Raw genomic sequence first — 17,224 nt, forward strand, 5'->3', positions numbered from 1 at the left:
CAAATCTACCACCAAGAGATAACTGGTGGAAGTTTAAGCGAATAATTTCTTCTGTATGTAAATTCTGTCTACATTTAAAGTGACTGCATTTTAGTCTCTCAGTTGGTCCTCACAGGAGGCAGATACAGCAGACTGTTTTCTACATTCATAACATAGGTAGAGGCTCACTGATGTTAAATAACTATCATGGCCACATGGAAAGTTAATGGCAGTTAGAATTAGAACTCCTGCTATTTGACTCACTGGTAACCACGTGGAGCCATAAAGGAAAAAAAATTGAGAACATGTTGCCTTGCCTTTGGTTTTTTTTCCGGCAGTACAGATGGAAAGACTATAGGCTATGGAGCTGAACAGGTACTTACTAGCTAGATAATTTTGGAAAAGTTACTGAATGTTTCTGAGCCTGGTACATAATAGGCACTTAATAAGCAGTAGTTTTTAATTTTTTTTAATGCTGTCTTTATGGCAGGGAGAATGGGCTCCTTTGCACTGTAGGGACTGCCAGGGTTCTGTTTTTCCTACAGCTGTACTTTCAAATGGCTGCTGCTGCTTTCATTGCAGCCAAAGATCTATTCCTGTGGCGAAGCAGAGGAATGCAACAGCGTGCTTGTGCCATAGACTGACTTTCTCCAGAGACAGGCCAGATACTTAGAGAAATTAAAAAAAAAAATCCCATGAGAATTATTTTTCTGTTTTTGATTTTTATCTGAATGGAACCATATCCATGAGATTTATTTTAATATCCTGCAGATATCATTATTATGTCCCCAAAGGAGACTGTGCAGTATATATTTGGGGCATTTTTCTGAATCAAATGTAACATTCAGTGTAGACAGCCTTGGGGCTTAGCATATGTAGACTCATGTTTACCATATATAACCTGTGTGGCCTAAAGTAAGTTACCCATCTTCTGGGTATAAGAAGATCTGGCCTCTCTGTCCCACAGGTTGTCATGGCAATCAAATGACATGATACATGGAGAAGCACTTGGTAAACCATAAAGCACTCCAAAAATGTATGGCAGCACTTTTTAAATCATTTGCTGCTTGATTATCAGGAAGCCTGATTAAACCATCTTTAGCATTGTGCCTCAAAGCCTGCCTGGGGCCTGGCACATGGGACTTAATAGATGTCAGAATTGTACACTGAAAGCAGAGGAGATATTTAGAGCTAAAGGAGAGAAGAAACTTAGGTTTATGAGAGGTTTATTTGAGGTCTTTGCCAAATAATTCTGATTACTGAACCACTGATTAGGTCACTGATAAAAAAAAAAAATTAAAAGTAATGATTATATATCGTAGCTGACATCATTTATTAAGCCAGATTCCCTCCATGTCAGTGATTTTATCCATATATATATTTTTTGTAATTCTGATAACAACCCTGTAGGTGAGGCCTTATTATTCCTCTTTTTACATATGTAGAAACTAAGGTTCAGAGAATTATCATTGTCCCTTACAACAACTTATTCTCTATTCTTAATGACTTTGGGATAAAAGAATAGCTTAGCCAGGAAAGGAAGATAATTTAGAGCTAGAGGAAAGGTTTTAGGGCTGAGATTTCTTTTATGTGTTTTAGCTTGGGTAAAATAAACTCTCTACTTTTCAAGCTGATCTAATACTCTTGTCACAACTGGAAGAAGCCTTAATACCCATGCAGTTCTCCTTTACAGAAGCTCAGTCTAGCATAATGAAGCAGTGGTGAGGTGGTACAAGACACCAGGCTTCTGAATCCTGGTCCACCTACTTTTCTAGGTACAATGGCTTTTCTTGCAGGGTATGCGTAACCTTTCCATTGCCTAATTGTTGGCTTACTGGGTTATGCCTTGTCTGTTCAAAGGAAAAAAAAAAAAAAAAACTTAGTGCAAAGCTAATGAGTTATATGCAGTTCAAATGACCTTTAATTATTAGAAGAAAAGTTAAAATTATATATTTTGTTAACTATACCTTAATAAAGCTGGGGGCGGGGTGCGCAGGAAACAGGGCAAACTGATAGTGTAAGAAACAGTTAAAATGTGAACAATTAAAATGTAAACATGCTTGAGATTCTGGTCCAGTTTCAGATAAATGTGAAATAAAACTTTTTTTAAAAACAAATTATGTAGATTTAACATTCAACTTAAATACACTTAGTAGCATGTACAAGCAGGTGTGTGGGTGTATTAAAAAGCAAAGTTCAGAGAGGGTCAGGGATTAAAAAAAAAAGCAAAGTTCACCTCATCTGTGTGTAGAAAATGATGCTGGGCCACAGATCATGGATGCTTAATCCACTACCACTAGTATTTGTGCTTAGCGCTTCTAAGTGCATGGAACTCTGCAGAAATGACATGTGACACATTTCCTGCTCCCAAGGAACTTATAGTCTTGCTAGCAGAAGCTGGTCTCCTGAGTCGTAGGCCAGTTTATTGTGTGTTACTGATTTTTCATCAGAGAGGAGGTTGTGTTTACAGGTATGAAAGAGCATAGCATGAGATTGTATGCATGAGTTCTCATGTCTTCCATTCATCCAGCAAACAGTTATTAAACACCTACTATTTTCTGATCACTTTGTTAAATACCATGGATACAGAGATAAATCATCAAGGTATTTGCAGTGTCTGTCTGGAGAGATAGTCATGTACATAAAGATGTCCATATATGTACACATACTTAGGAACCTGATAAAAGTAGCATTTAGTCTTCTGTTGAGTTTGGCAGGAAAGATACTAATGTGCAACTTAGGTTTTTGTGAAAGCTTCCTAGTGGAAGCATCATTTGGTACAGGTTTATAATTCAAATCAGGAACTGAATGTGGTCTTTCATTTCCTAGCCATGATGGAATAACACGGACAGGGTTTACCTTCCTACATTAAGGTACTAGAAAATCAAACATTTATCAAACAACATTTTTCAGTCTTTGGATGACAGGCTGTGAAGGATTGTTAAGAAAGGATGAGAAGAGAAAAGAAAGCTATAAAAAAAGACTCAATTGGAACTTTTAGGGATGAAAAATATCTGAATTGAAAAATAAAGTGGAAGAAATGAAACAGCAGATTAGGAGAAAAGATCAGTGAATTAAAGACAGTAATGGAAACTGTCCAAGATGAAGCGTATAGAGGAAAAAAGATTGTAAAGCAAATGAACACAATATTAGTGACCTGTGGGGCAATATCAAGAAGTCTATGAAGGGTGGGGATAGAAATTTTTTTTCCCCAAATTTGATGAAAACTTTAAAGACACACACACAAGGAGCTCAGTAAACATAGAATGTAAAGGAAACTGTACCATAAAGAGGAACATTTCATAATGATAAAATGGGTTAATTCCTCAAAAGGACATAATGCTCCTAAATGTATATATTCTTGATGAGAGAGCTCCAAAATATATGAAGTAAAAACTGATAGAACAGAAAGGAGAAATAGACCAACCCACAATTACAATTGGGATCTTAATATTTTTAACTCAGTAATTGATAAAACAGTGAAACTGGAAGTCAGTAAAGTATAGAAGACTTGGATAATACTGTCAACAAGCTTGATCTACTTGACATTAAAGAACAATCCACTCAACAACAGCAGCATACACATTCTTTTCAAGTGCACATTGGGTATATACCAAGATAAACTATATTCTGGGCCATAAAACGAGTCTTAATAGTTTAAAAGAATTGAAGCCATACAAAGTATATTCCCTGACCAGAACAATATTAAGGTAGAAATTCATGGCATAAAGATATTTGGAAAATCCCCAAATATTTGCAAATTAGCACACCTCTAAATAATTCATAGACAAAGAAAAATCACAAAGAAAATCAGAAAATATTTTGAACAATGAAAATCAAAGCACAACATAGTGGCTGGGTGTGGTGGCTCACTCCTGCAATCCCAGCATTTTGAGAGGCTGAGGCAGGTGGATCACTTGAGGTCAGGAGTTTGAGACCAGCCTGGTCAACATGGCAAAACCTCGTGTCTACTAAAAATACAAAAATTAGCCAGGCATGGTGGCTCACACCTGTAATCCTAGCTACTTGGGATACTGAAGCACGAGAATCACTTGAATCCAGGAGGCAGAGATTGCAGTGAGCCAAGATAGCACCACTGCACTCCAGCCTCGGCAACTGACCCTGGTTGTTTTTGTGTCTGTCTCAAAAAACAAAAAAACTACAACATAGGAAAATTTCTGGAATGCAGCCAAAACAGTATATAGAGGGAAATCCATAAAATTAATTATATAAATTAAATCCCTAAATGCTTATTTTAGAAAAGAAGAAAGATCTAAAATGAGTGATCTAAGCCTCTGTCTTAAGAAAGTAGCTGGGATGAGGTGGCTCATGCCTGTAATTCCAATGCTTTGGGAGCCTGAGGTAGGAAGATTACTTGAGGTCAGGAGTTCACGGCCAGCCTGGGCAATATAGTGAGACCTGTCTTTTAAGAAGGAAGAAAAAAAAAGGAAACTAGAAAATTAAACCCAAAATAAACGTAAGAAATGTAAGATTGTAAGATAAGAATAGAAATCAATGCAATGAAAACCAATGAAACTAAAAGCTAAGATTTTTTTAAAAAGATTAATAAAATTGCTAATTCATAGCCAATTAATCAGGCCAAAAAGTGAGTTTACATAAATTATCAGTATCAGAAATTAAATAAGGACCTCATTACAGAGCAGGTATATTTTAAAAGAATAGTAAGAGAATATTATGAACAATATTATGCCAATAAACTTGACAACTGAGACAAAATAGATTCTTGGAAAAGACAAACTATGTACCAAAGCTCACTCAAGAAGAAATAGGTAATGTATGAATAGCTCTACTCTGTTAAGTAATTGATATGGTTTTGCTGTGTCCCCACCCAAATCTCATCTTGAATTGTAGTTCCCATATTCCCCATGTGTCGTGGGAGGGACCAGGTGGAGATAATTGAATCATGGGGGGCAGTTTCCCCATCTTGTTCTTGTGATAGTGAGTTCTTACGAGATCTGATGATTTTATAAGGGTCTTCCCCCTTTGCTGGGCACTCATTCTTGCCACCCTGTGAAGAGGTGCCTTCTGCCATGATTGTAAGTTTCCTGAGGCCTCCCCAGCCATGCAGAGCTGTGAGTCAATTAAACCTCTTTCTTTTATAAATTACCCAGTCTCAGGTATTCCTTTATAGCAGCATGAGAAGAGACTAATACAGTAATTAAATAGGTCTGTTTAATTGAAATTAATCATAAGCCTTAATTAATAATAGGGCTAGTATAGCCCTATTTATGTTAAAGAAATTGAATTTGTAGTTAAAAACTTTCCTCAAAATAAAATTTCAGGCCCTGATTGCTTCACTGGAGAATTTTACAAAAAATTTAAGGAAGAAATAATAATTCTACATAAATTCTTCCAGAAAATAGAAGATAGAACATTTCCTTGTTGATTTTATATGGCTAGGATTACCTTCTGCCAAAATCTGACAAAAACATTACAAGGGGGGAGAAAGTACAGTACAAAAAAATCCAGCAATATATTAAAAGGGCAGTATATCATGACCATATTGTGTTTATCTCAGGAATTAAGGTTAGTTTAACATTTGAAAATCGATCAGTGCAGTTTACCATATTAACAAGAATATAGTAGAACTATCCTAAATAGATGCAGAAAACCTATTTGACAAAAGGTGACACCCACTCATGAGTGTAAAATTCTCAATAAACTAGGAATAGAAGGGAACTTTCTCAGCGTAATAAAGGACATCTACCAAAGAATCTATTGCTAACATATTTAATGGTGAAAGAAAGACTGAATACTTTTTCACTAAGATTTGAGAACAAGGCAAGGATGTCTGTACTCATATAGTGTTCTATTCAGCGTTATGTTGAAGAACTCCATCTGTATAATATAGATTTGAAAGGAAGAAGCAAAACTGTGTGTATTAAAAACATGATGATATATGTAGAAAATCTTAAAGAATCTAGAAAAAAGTGATTGGAACTAATTAGCAAGTTTGCACAGTACGAGGTCAATATGCAAAAATTAACTGTAGCTCCACACAACAGCAGTGAACAGTTGGAAGCTAAGTAAAAAATACCACTTATAATAGCTTCAGATTATAAAGTACTTGGGGGATAAATTTAACAAAATATGTTACCTGTATGCTGAAAACTACAAAACACTAGTGAGATAAATTTTAAAAGACCTAAATAAGTGATTTTTATGTTTATTAATTAGATGGTTTGATATAATTTGTCAGTTCTTAGCAAATTCATCTATAGATTGAACACCACCCCAACTCTATGGGAAGATTTTTGTAGATATTGACAAGCAGATTTTTAAATTTATGTGGAATTGCAAAGGACTTAGTATAGTCAAATCAGTTTTCAAAAATAAAAGCTTTAGAGGATTTACCCTACTTGATTTCAACACTTCTTATAAAGCTTCAGTAATCAAGACACTGTGATATTGGATTAAGAGTAGACAGACCAGTGAAACAGAACAGAGAATCTAGAAATAGAAATATACCATGTGGGCAATCATTTTTGTCAAAGGTGTGAAAATAGATCAATGAGGAAAAGATAATGTCTTCAACAAATGTTGGTAGAACAATTTGACATCTGTATGCAAAATAGTGAACCTTGACTATGACCTTGTGGAATATACAAACATTAATCAGGAAGGTGTTATAGGTTAAATTGTGTCCCTCCCCTTCCAGATTCATATATTGAAGTCCTAACCCTTAGTACCTCACAATAAATCTTATTTTGAAATGTGATGATTGAGGTGTAATTAGTTAGGATCAGGTCATACGGGAGTAGGGTGGATCACTAATTCAATATGACTGGTGTTCTTACTAAGAAGGGAAATCAAGGGCCAGCAGGGTGGCTCACACCTATAATCCTAGTGCTTTGGGAGGCCATGGTGGAAGGATCACTTGAGGCCAGAAGTTTGAGACCAACCTGGGCAACAAAGCAAGACCCTGTCTCTACAAAAGAACTTAAAAAATATTAGGCAGGTATGGTGATGCACACCTATAGTCTTAGCTATTCAGGAGGCTGAGGTGGAAGGATTATTTAAGTCTCGGAGTTCAAGGATGCTGTGAGCCATGATCACACCACTGTACTCCAGACTGGTTGACAAAGCAAGACCTTGCTTAAAAAAATGGTTGGGGGGTGGGGTGGGAAATTAGGACACAGGTATGCATACAGGGAGAACACCATGTGAACATGAAGTTAGACATCAGGATGATATCTCTACAAGCTAAAAAAATACCAAAGATTGCCAACAAACCACTAGAAGCTAGGGGAGAGGCAAGAAAAAGATTCTGTCTCAGTTCTTAGAAGGAGCCAATCCTGTAGACACTTTGATCTTGGACTTCTAGCCTCCAGAACTGTGAGACAACAAATTTCTGCCATTTAAGCTACTCAGTTTTGTGGTGCTTTGTTATGGCAGCTCTAGCAAACTAATGTTAAAAGGTTCGTAGACCTAACTGTAAAAGCTAAAACCATAAAACTAGAAGAAAAGATAGGAGAAGATCTTCGACTTTTGGTTACACCCAGGTTTCACTAAAAAGTTATAAGCAAGAATTATAAAAGACAATATTGGTGTTAGACTACATCAACATTAACATTTTTTGCTCTTCAAAAGACACTATTAAGAAAATGCAAGGTAAGGCCAGGCATGGTGGCTCACGCCTGTAATCCCAGCACTTTGGGAGGCTGAGGTGGGCGGATCACTTGAGGTCTGGAGTTCAGGACCAGCCTGGCCAACATGGCAAAACCCCATCTCTACTAAAAAATACAAAAATTAGCTGGGTGTGGTGGCATGCACCTGTAATCCCAGCTAGTTGGAAGGCTGAGGCAGGAGAATCACTTGAACCCAGGAGGCGGAGGTTGCAGTGAGCCAAGTTCGTGCCACTGCACTCCAGCCTGGGCGACATAGTGAGACTGTCTTAAAAAAAAAAAGAAAATGGAAGGTGAGTCACAGACTGGGAAAAAATGTTTGTATTTTATGTATGTGTGTGTATAGCATATGTATGATTAAGGACTTTTATCTAGAATATATTTTTAAAAACTTGTGCAGCTCAATAATAAGACAAACAATGTGAATAAAAATTTGGCAAAAGAGGCCGGGCACCTCTTTTGTACCTCTGTAATCCCAGCACTTTGGGAAGCTAGGGCGGGCGGATCACTTGAAGTCAGGAGTTCGTGACCAGCCTGGCTAACATGGCGAAACCCTGTCTCTACTAAAAATACAAAAATTAGCCGGGTATGGTGGCATGTGCCCGTAATCGCAGCTACCCGGGAGGCGGAGGAAGGAGAATCGCTTGAACCCAGGAGGCAGAGGTTGCAGTGAGCTGAGATCACACCACTATACTCCAGCCTGCGCGACTGGGTGAGACTCTGTCTCAAAAAAAAAAAAAAAAAATGGCGAAAGATTTAGACAGACATTTCACCAAAGAAGAAATGCTAATGTCAAAGATTAAAAGATACTCAATATTGATAGTCTTTAGGGAAATGCAAATTAAAATGACAAAATATCACTTAACCACTTATTAGAATGGCCTGTAACAGTTCCAAGTGTTGGTGAGAATATAGATCAGTGGGAACTCTCATATAGTGCTGGTGAGAATACAAAATTGTGTAGCTACTTTGGAAAACAGCTTGGCAGTTTCTTACGAAGTTAAAGATATACCTAACCAAATGAACCAGCAATCCCATTTTCTAGCTATTTACCCAAGATAAATAAAAACATGTCAATTGGGAGACTTGTAACTGAAGGTTCAAAGGTTCATAATAACTTGTGGAAATAACCCAAATAAGTGTCAATTACCTGGTGTTTGGATAAACAAATTGTGGTATACCCATAAGATAGAATACTAATTGGCAGTAAAAATGAATGAATTACTGATACATACATAGGATGGATGAGTCCTAGGAGCATAATGCCAAGTGAAAGAGAAGAAAGACACTAGAGTATATGCTATACAATTCCACTTGTAGGAAATTGTTGAACAGCGAAGTTATAGTAACAGAAAGCAGATCAGAGGTTGCCAGGGGCTAGAAATGGAGGGGAGATTGACTCAATGGGGAGGAGGGAACTTTGGAAGGAGTTGATTTCTTTATCGTGATTGTAATGGTGGTTACATGATTATACATTTGTGACTACTCATTGATTTGAACACTTAAAATTAATTTATTTTTCATGTATTCTACCTCAACAAAGAACTATAAACAAACTGTCTGTCAAGCACTGTTAGGAATATGATTAGATAAATGTGATGTGGGTCGTCCCTTCAGGGAGTTCATTCTGTAGACATGGTATAGAAAGATTTACAGTTCGAAGAGACAAGGGCTCTAGAGAGGAGTACTGAGGCACAGAGGAAGGAGTACTTGATCAGGAAAGGCCCCACAAGGGAGCCTTGAGTTTTAATTTGATGACTGAACAGGAGTCAGACGAATGTTGAGGGGAAGGACATTCCAGGCAAAGGCATGCAAGTAAGAAAGTGTATGGTATGTTTTATAAGCCACAGAGAGCCTGGTATTGTTGGAGCCCTGGTGCCATGAGATTTATGTGGAAGTAGCAAAAGTTGAAGCTGGACAGGTTAGCAGAGATAAAAGGTGGAATGTTTCTCACATTTGCTTATCAAACTCCTATTGCAAAAACAACTAGGTACTTGAGAATCCATTCCTCTTGGACAAGAGATGAGATGGTCAGTGTACCCTTTCATTTCTCTTTATTCCTTTCCTTTTGGCTTAACACAGACAACAACAACAACACAAAATACCTTGTTTTTAGAATGAACCGTTTTAAAACTAATTCTCCTTGAATAGACCTCAGCTGAATTTGTATAACTAAGGCTGTATTTAAGCTTTCACATGTTACAGGAAGGAAACATGTTTTAATGTTTGAGAAAGCCTTTAGTACTAGCACATTAATAGCCATCTGAAAGAACTGAGATTAGCCAAATGTGGCTTGTGCCTTCAAGGAAATACCAGTTTCTTTGCACCAATAGTGAGAAGTGTAAAATCCCCACATTACATTTTGGATGGGAGAAAATCTTATGAAACTACTTACTAGTTCAACTCTGTATACATGAAATCTTTGAACATCACTCCCTATCCTTGGAGTAATTCAGGGAAACATATACCTCTGTGTGTGTGTGTGTGTGTGTGTGTGTGTCTGTGTTGGAGGCAGACTCGTAGAAGGATTTACATTAAAACGGGATAGCTGATTTTGAAGACCTGGTCTAAAATTTAATGCTTTCTTGTGTGTTGCAGGCTGTGGAGTTTGAAGGCTGGGCTGACACCCTCTTTCTTCTGCAGTTCACCCTCTCCTGTGTGATGGGGTAAGCCTTTGTTACCTTGTTAGCAGACAGTTTTCCTAAAGAAATAGGTTAGAGAAATTTGCATGCCTCTTTTCTCAATATCTTCAGGTCTCCTGAGTGTGTCAGCCTAGGATAATTAAGCCTCCAGATTCAGGTGGTTTCATAGCTCTTGGGAATGTGCTCTTAGGGCTACTGAATTGATACCTTAGAAGGATGAAGAAAAGAAACAATTTACCTGATAACCTGCTGTTTAGTAAGCACCATTATATTTCAACATGCATTATATAGTTTTATCTCTATACTGACCAGTTGACAGATAGAACTTTAGTAAATTGTCTAAATTTGCACAGTTTGTAGGTGGCAGTGGCAGCATTTGAATTTGGGGCAGTTTGACCCCTCTTTACCATGTTTTCTTCCTCATAGGAGAGAATATGTAGAGGTTAAGAGGATACCTGCAAACATGCCTCTTATCCTCATGTCCATATTTCTTTAATGTGTTTTTTTTCCTCAGCCAGTCAGTTTAGTTGCTATTTGTGACTGGATCTGGCACACAGTGAGCAGGTGCTTCAAAATAAAGTTGACCTGATACCTTGGTACTAAGCTCAGAAGCCTCAGTGTAAATCAGAGAGTTCCAACTGCTGCCACTTAGTTGTTAAGTGAACCTGTATCCCCTCTTAAAGTAGTTTTAATTTGGTTTTCTTCAATATTTAAGGATCTCTCTTGTCTTCCTCTGGCCCAGAGGACATGTTGTCCTTATGGAAGGTGCACAACTGCATTTTAGGGTCTGTGAGCTCTGAGCTTTCTGTCTGGCTGGCTTAGGTGTATTAGTAGGAAGCATGATCTATAAAAATAGTCATGATTGTAAGAGATGGTTCAGGGTTTTAATGAGGGCAGCAAAGAAAAACTCTTGGTAAGGAGATGAATGTGTTTCTATTTAGTGAAATTTTAAAAATTCTGAAGCTGCAGTATAAGAAGCAGTGAGGTGGGAAAAATTCATAGCTGGTCAGTGACTAGAATGTGCTGGCTTGGCCAACACTGATTGTTTTTCTTGGCTAGAGATTACTATAAAGTGAGAAACTGGATTTTATACCTCTTTCTTCATTCTAGGTTTATCTTAATGTACGCCACAGTACTCTGCACACAGTATAATTCTGCTCTTACAACTACAATAGTTGGCTGTATTAAGGTAAGTAGAAAAATACTGTTACCTTTTGGTACCTGCATTATTTGAAAATTGTTCCTTTAAGATAAGAGTCTGGTGATGGCCTTAAGACCCAAATCGTTATTTCCTCACATACTGTCTTGGTTTGACAAATTGTGGTGATAGTTTCTGAAATATTCTTTAAGAATGCAGGGAGGGCATAGTCTCTACTTGGAGGCAGCTTAGCTCTGAAGAGCATGGGAAAAGGAAAATGTATTATCTGAATAGAGGAAGGAATAGAATTAGGTCTATTTCTGACAGGGCAGATTAATAGCTTGGTAGTGATAAGCCTGTCCCTTTAACCCCTAATGAGAACTGCTGTGTTCTCTGCCTCACTGAGATCTGGCTGTTTTGTAGGGAAAGGATGCTGGCCAGAAGCTAATTGGGGGGGTTTTCCTATGCCTGAGCCAAACCTTAAATGGCTCACTTTTGAAAGCTGTGTCTGACATTTCCAATGATCTCATTTCCTCCTGATCCATTTTATTTGAGGCAGACTAATTTGTCTTCAGCCAGGAGAGCCAAGTTGACTTGAATATTGAGCTAAAGTTGGTGGCTTGAAGCCTGAGGCCTCTTTCATCTGACTTTGTGATTCTAGTGCTTTATGATTCAAGAGGCCACAGCTTGTCTGAATTCCAAATGAATTAGCCAAGTGGGCCTGCTTCCTTAAAAAGGCAAAACCCAGAGAGGTAGGTCCTTAACGTTTGGGGAAAAGAGGGCCATTACCCTTGTGACTTCCTTTCTGATGCCCCATTACTCAGTAGTGAGGGAAGAGATTTCAGAGGTCAAGTTTTTACTGCTCTGCTGTTTATCTTTGTAGTCTCAATAGAGTGGTGCCCACCTGATCTCATTTTAGAGACTAGATTGGGTTAAAATCCAGAAAGTCTGTGGTTTCAAATCATGAAATTGAACTGTTTGTTGTGAATAGAATTCCAAATTAAGCTGTAACAGGTCAATTTGTGTGAATTCCTTTAGAAAGCTAGAGACAATCTATATGCCAGGGATTGGGCTGGCTGAGACAGTTTTAGGCCCCTCCCCCAAATTAGCTCTAGGTATGTTTTGGTTTTGTAAAGTGAATGCCTCAAGGGCAAAGTGGATGGCTTTCGTCTTCAGCATAAGAGTAGCGAGAATGTGAGAAATAGGCCATGTTTTTAGTTAAGGAGACGGATGATGCAGGAAAGCCTATGTTTAATTTTAATAAGTAAACCTATTTGCCTGGGATTTCTTAGTGTACTTTATCATTATCAACATCGGATACAAATAAAGTCAGTCTTGCTTATATAAGGTTTATACTTTCCTTTTGATATATGTTTCTCCTCACAGTAGTCCAAGAACTCCATGGATTTACTCATTCCAGGGTGATTAATTTTACTTACAAACTCCACAGGGAGGCAAAAACTGAATTGTCTGATTAGTTCACTACTGCTCTTGCTTCATACTGGTGCAGGGTATCACTGTTGAAGGATGGCTTGCACATGCAGACAGATGGGAATCTGCTGATACCCTTGCAGGGTCGAAGTCTCACAGGATACAGTGCAGCTTCTGTCATTAGCGTCCCAGTTATAACCCGTTTAGCTCAGCCATTCCTCCTACAAGAGGCTTTAAGCTTCCTTCTGTGCTTGAGAATCCCCTGCAAATCCTTCGGTCAGCATTCCTTCTTCTCTTCAGCATGGTGGGAAAATCACTTAGGATAACTCATTGAAAGTAGGAATTCCAAGGCCTACCCAGATAGACTCAGTCAGAATCTCTAGAGTAAAGCTTAGAAATGTTTACAGGGTTTCCAGGCAATTGTCGGGTATACTAAAGTTTGAGAATTGCAGTCTTAGTTTTGAGCTATCATGACTCTTCTGTGCTTCTTGATAATTTCTTTTTTGAAGACGTTGGTGTCTTTTCTTGATAGCCAGCCTTGCTTAGGATACCCTAATATACACCTACAGGTTTTCCAGCTTCTGATTTTGAGCAGCATGGGTTGGATTCTCTGTCACCTTCATTTCTGAAGTTCCTTGGGCAACTTACATAAGTTAATCCACTTCCCTGGATCTCTGTATTCAAATGAGGTCCTGTTATACACTTTCCTAAGTTGCCTGCTAGCCTTGTTTATTGTTACATGATACTTAATTTTATGTTTTCCCTTCAAATAATAGGAAAATCCTTTCTAAGGCAACCTCCTGTCTTCATCCTTAGGCCTAGAAGAGGCTGACATAATTTTGAAGGTTCTCTCAAAGGGCGTTTTATTAGAAAAATAATTTTGAAGTTTTTGGCCTTTTTCACTGTATCAATTTACTTTATGTCTCATAGGCCTAATCTAGAGGCCTGTGAGAAATAAGTCAGATAAATATATTTTGGGGTAAAATATTTTAATTTCCTTCAGTCCTCACTTTAAAACTTCAAAAAGTTTTATATATTAAAAGCCATTTGGGCCAGAGGTCATCAGAGATAGACAAAGAAGTGAAAAAACAAATTTAGATAAGCAGAAAAAAGTAAATTTAAATGTATTGCCCCATATCTTTTTTAGTCATAGTCCTAAGAATGGATTAAACATTTGTGTCCCATTTTAGAAGGTGGCATTGTGGATACACTAGGCCTCTGTGTATGATGAAGGGAAACAGATCTTTAATAAGAGATGTTTTTGTGGAAACAGAAGAAAAAACCAAGGTTAACGTCTGGAGTAGTGTATAGAGTTTTTTAGAGTCCTTGAGGTATCTTCAGATTGCAGTGGCAATCTGACAGATTTTACTGGATTATAGTTCAAATCAGCATTGAAGTGAACTTTCTGAGTATTCTATACATCAGTAGGCATGAAGGCTGTTTGTATTTAACTTCTGATTTTTCCTGAAGTTTACATTGTCTAGTTTCAGTTTGTAGGGCTTTAAGAAAAGCACAGTTTCAACTTTCAGTGGCTTAAAGTAAAAAATGGAAGAAAAATGTGAAAATGTTAGTTTGGAAACTTGTAGCCAGGAAAGAATTCAGGTTTTAGTCTAAATATTAGAGAAGTAATAACAACAATAACAATTAATGAGGCTAGAATCTAATTTAAACAGATGTGCTATAGCTTTATTTGAAACATAATTTTTTTCCTCTAGTCTCCCATTTTTACCAAAGATAAATCATAGTAGGATTATTTGTAAAATAAATTTTAGTCTTATTGTACTTGACCTGCTTATTTGTATAAAGTGTAATAAGAATAGCAATTGGCCATATAGGCTCTTCTTAGATTAGTTTTATTGGAACTTTTTAATAAGGAATCTTAGATTATTAGACTTTTAAAAGCCTCAAGGCCAGGAGGCTAAGCCAAGGATTTCCCACCAGACTCTAATACCTGTAGCAAATTGGGTGAATCTTTCTCCTTTTGATATCATAAAATAACTCGAGGTCCCTTGGTCTGTCAGAAAGTTACATTTTTTATCACAGGTCAGGAAGCTTATAAAGGAACTGTGTAGGCAAGGGTCTTTTTATTGGCTTTATAAAGTCAACTTTAATTTCTTCAAGTAGTCTGGTCATATCTGCAAATATTTTAGTCAAAGTATTGGTAAAATAACCAGTGTCTCTGTGTCCTGTTACAAAGAAAACAGATGTGTATTGAACTTATCTAAATAATTATATTCTGATAAGTTAAGAATATTTATAAATAGTTTTTAAATTTGGAGAAATTAGTTAGAAAGATGTTTTAAATTTGTTCACAAAGTATATTTTACCCAATTGTTGTAAATTATAAATAGTTTAGAAGAAAAAAAAGTTTTTTGACTGGAAAACACAGCATTTTTTTTGAAGTCATAAAAATTAGTCTTTTACTAATGTAATTCCGTGTAATTCTCATATTGTTGGATGTTAGGTTAGCAATCCTCATGAATACATCAGTTTTTTAACTAGAGTACTGAAAGTTTTTACCTAGTCTAATGGTCTGATCAATAAAGTTACCAGAAACCTATATTTACAACTACTTATCAGGGTCTTTTTTATTAATTTCTCCGAAGAAGAAGCAAATTTTGGACTCTACCGATTGTAAACTACATTTCGAGAAGAATCAAAGTAAAGCAGTGATTGTCAATGGAAAACAAAAGTCTTAGAATAGTTAACAATTGACAAGGAAATTTGATTATTTCATTGGCATATACCAATTTAACATAATCATAATTATTACTGATAATATATCTGAAGACATTTCAAATCTTTAGGAATCTCATACAGGTTTAGAACATATATTAATAACACATTTATATAAATATAATGCAGTGAAAGTTAAGCACCATTTTTTTTAATGATTTCCATTTGATTTTAACATACTAGATAAGGTTAATATGTTTCTCTTGGACTTCTAGGGGCCCTATTATCTAAAAAGTTAGTTTGAGGTCAAAAAAACTGAATTTGAAATTTTGATTTGGGGAAATATGTCAGATAACAAAGGTTTAAAACAGGATTGCAGGCCACTAAAAGATATCATTAGTCAACGTGATAATTTAAAGATTTTAAAAAGCAAAACCTTTTACTCTTGGTAGAGACTTATAAGACATAATAAAGATACCATGAGTCATACTGAATCTGTTTTTCCCTCTACCCCCTCTTTTTTGTAATTTATTTAGAAGGTAAATAAAATTTTAAAAATTATTTTTTATCAATAGTACATGAAAATTTTGTTTGAAAGAGAAAACTGCCCAGGCTTCGTGGCTCACGTCTGTAATCCCAGCACTTTGGGAGGCCAAGGCAGGGGGATCACTTGAGGCCAGGAGTTTTAGACCAACCTGGCCAACACAGTGAAACCTGTTTCTACCAAAAATACAAAAATTAGCTGAGCATGGTGGCATGCGCCTGTAGTTCCAGCTGCTTGGGAGGCTGAGGCAGAAGAATTGCTTGAACCCAGGAGGCAGACGTTGCGGTGAGCTGAGATCACGCCACTGCACTCCAGCCTGGGCAACAGAGTGAGATCCTGTCTCAAAAAAAAACAGAAAAAATTAGATTTTATTTTTGTATTAGTGTATTATTAACATTAAAGTTAATTTTTAATAAAGCCTTGTAAATAAATCTATTTAATTTTAATTAGTTTGACCATAAGATTTTTGTACGTTTTTAAATAACCTCTTAAATTTAAACATTTTTAAAATTTTTTATTTTTGTTTTTTTAATTAAAAACTTTTTAAACGTTTATACTAGGCAAAATCTTTTTTTTTTTTTTTACAAAAACACATTTTTATGTGTTTTATAACCTTTTTTACTAAAAACACATTTTCCTTTTTGAATATACTTTGCATATGGAATTGTTTATTTTAATATCTAGCAGTTTTAATTATATATATTAATTATGATAGTATCTCTTAGTAACTCTTAGTAACTCTTACTTCTAGTGAAAAACCTACGAAATAAGTAATTTTAACTATGTGCAGTGCAAGACAAAGAATAGAGCTGTGAACACAATGCCTGGAGATGTTAATCCTTAGTATGGCCAAGAGACATGGTTGGGCTAGGGGGGACAGGGCCTGGGTGTGGTCCCCAGACCTTTTTTGTCTAGACATTAGAATCTAAAGTCTCAAATTTACAGACATAAGCTCACAGATAAATTAAGTAAGCATTAAAAATATTATAGAAGTAACAGTTCTGTGACCTTACAACATTTAGTAGAGACAGTATAAACCTGTCTGATCAATCCAACCAGGCCAAAAAAAAAAAAAAAAACTAAAAATTTGAAGATATTTTAATTTTATTTTACTAATAATTTTTAAACTTTTAATTTATTAAGGATTACTAAAAATCACGTGAACTTG

General features: G+C 36.4%; 1 protein-coding gene across 4 annotated transcripts in view; it reads left to right on the forward strand.

Moving 5' to 3' along the window:
- The window catches only part of SLC35D1 (solute carrier family 35 member D1), a 55,064-nt gene that overhangs the window by 22,620 nt on the left and 15,220 nt on the right, over positions 1-17,224 (forward strand). For all 4 annotated transcript variants that reach the window (XR_683066.5, XM_009460255.5, XM_001151573.7 and 1 more), the window contains 2 exons: positions 10,224-10,291; positions 11,378-11,456. Coding sequence is in view for 3 of the 4 variants with exons in the window: in XM_009460255.5 (XP_009458530.1) it covers positions 10,224-10,291; positions 11,378-11,456 (147 nt within the window). In the remaining variant the exon portion in view is untranslated. The remainder of the gene's footprint in view (positions 1-10,223; positions 10,292-11,377; positions 11,457-17,224) is intronic.

This window comes from Pan troglodytes, chromosome 1 (assembly GCF_028858775.2).
Source record: "Pan troglodytes isolate AG18354 chromosome 1, NHGRI_mPanTro3-v2.0_pri, whole genome shotgun sequence".
Taxonomy (NCBI): Eukaryota; Metazoa; Chordata; class Mammalia; order Primates; family Hominidae; genus Pan; species Pan troglodytes.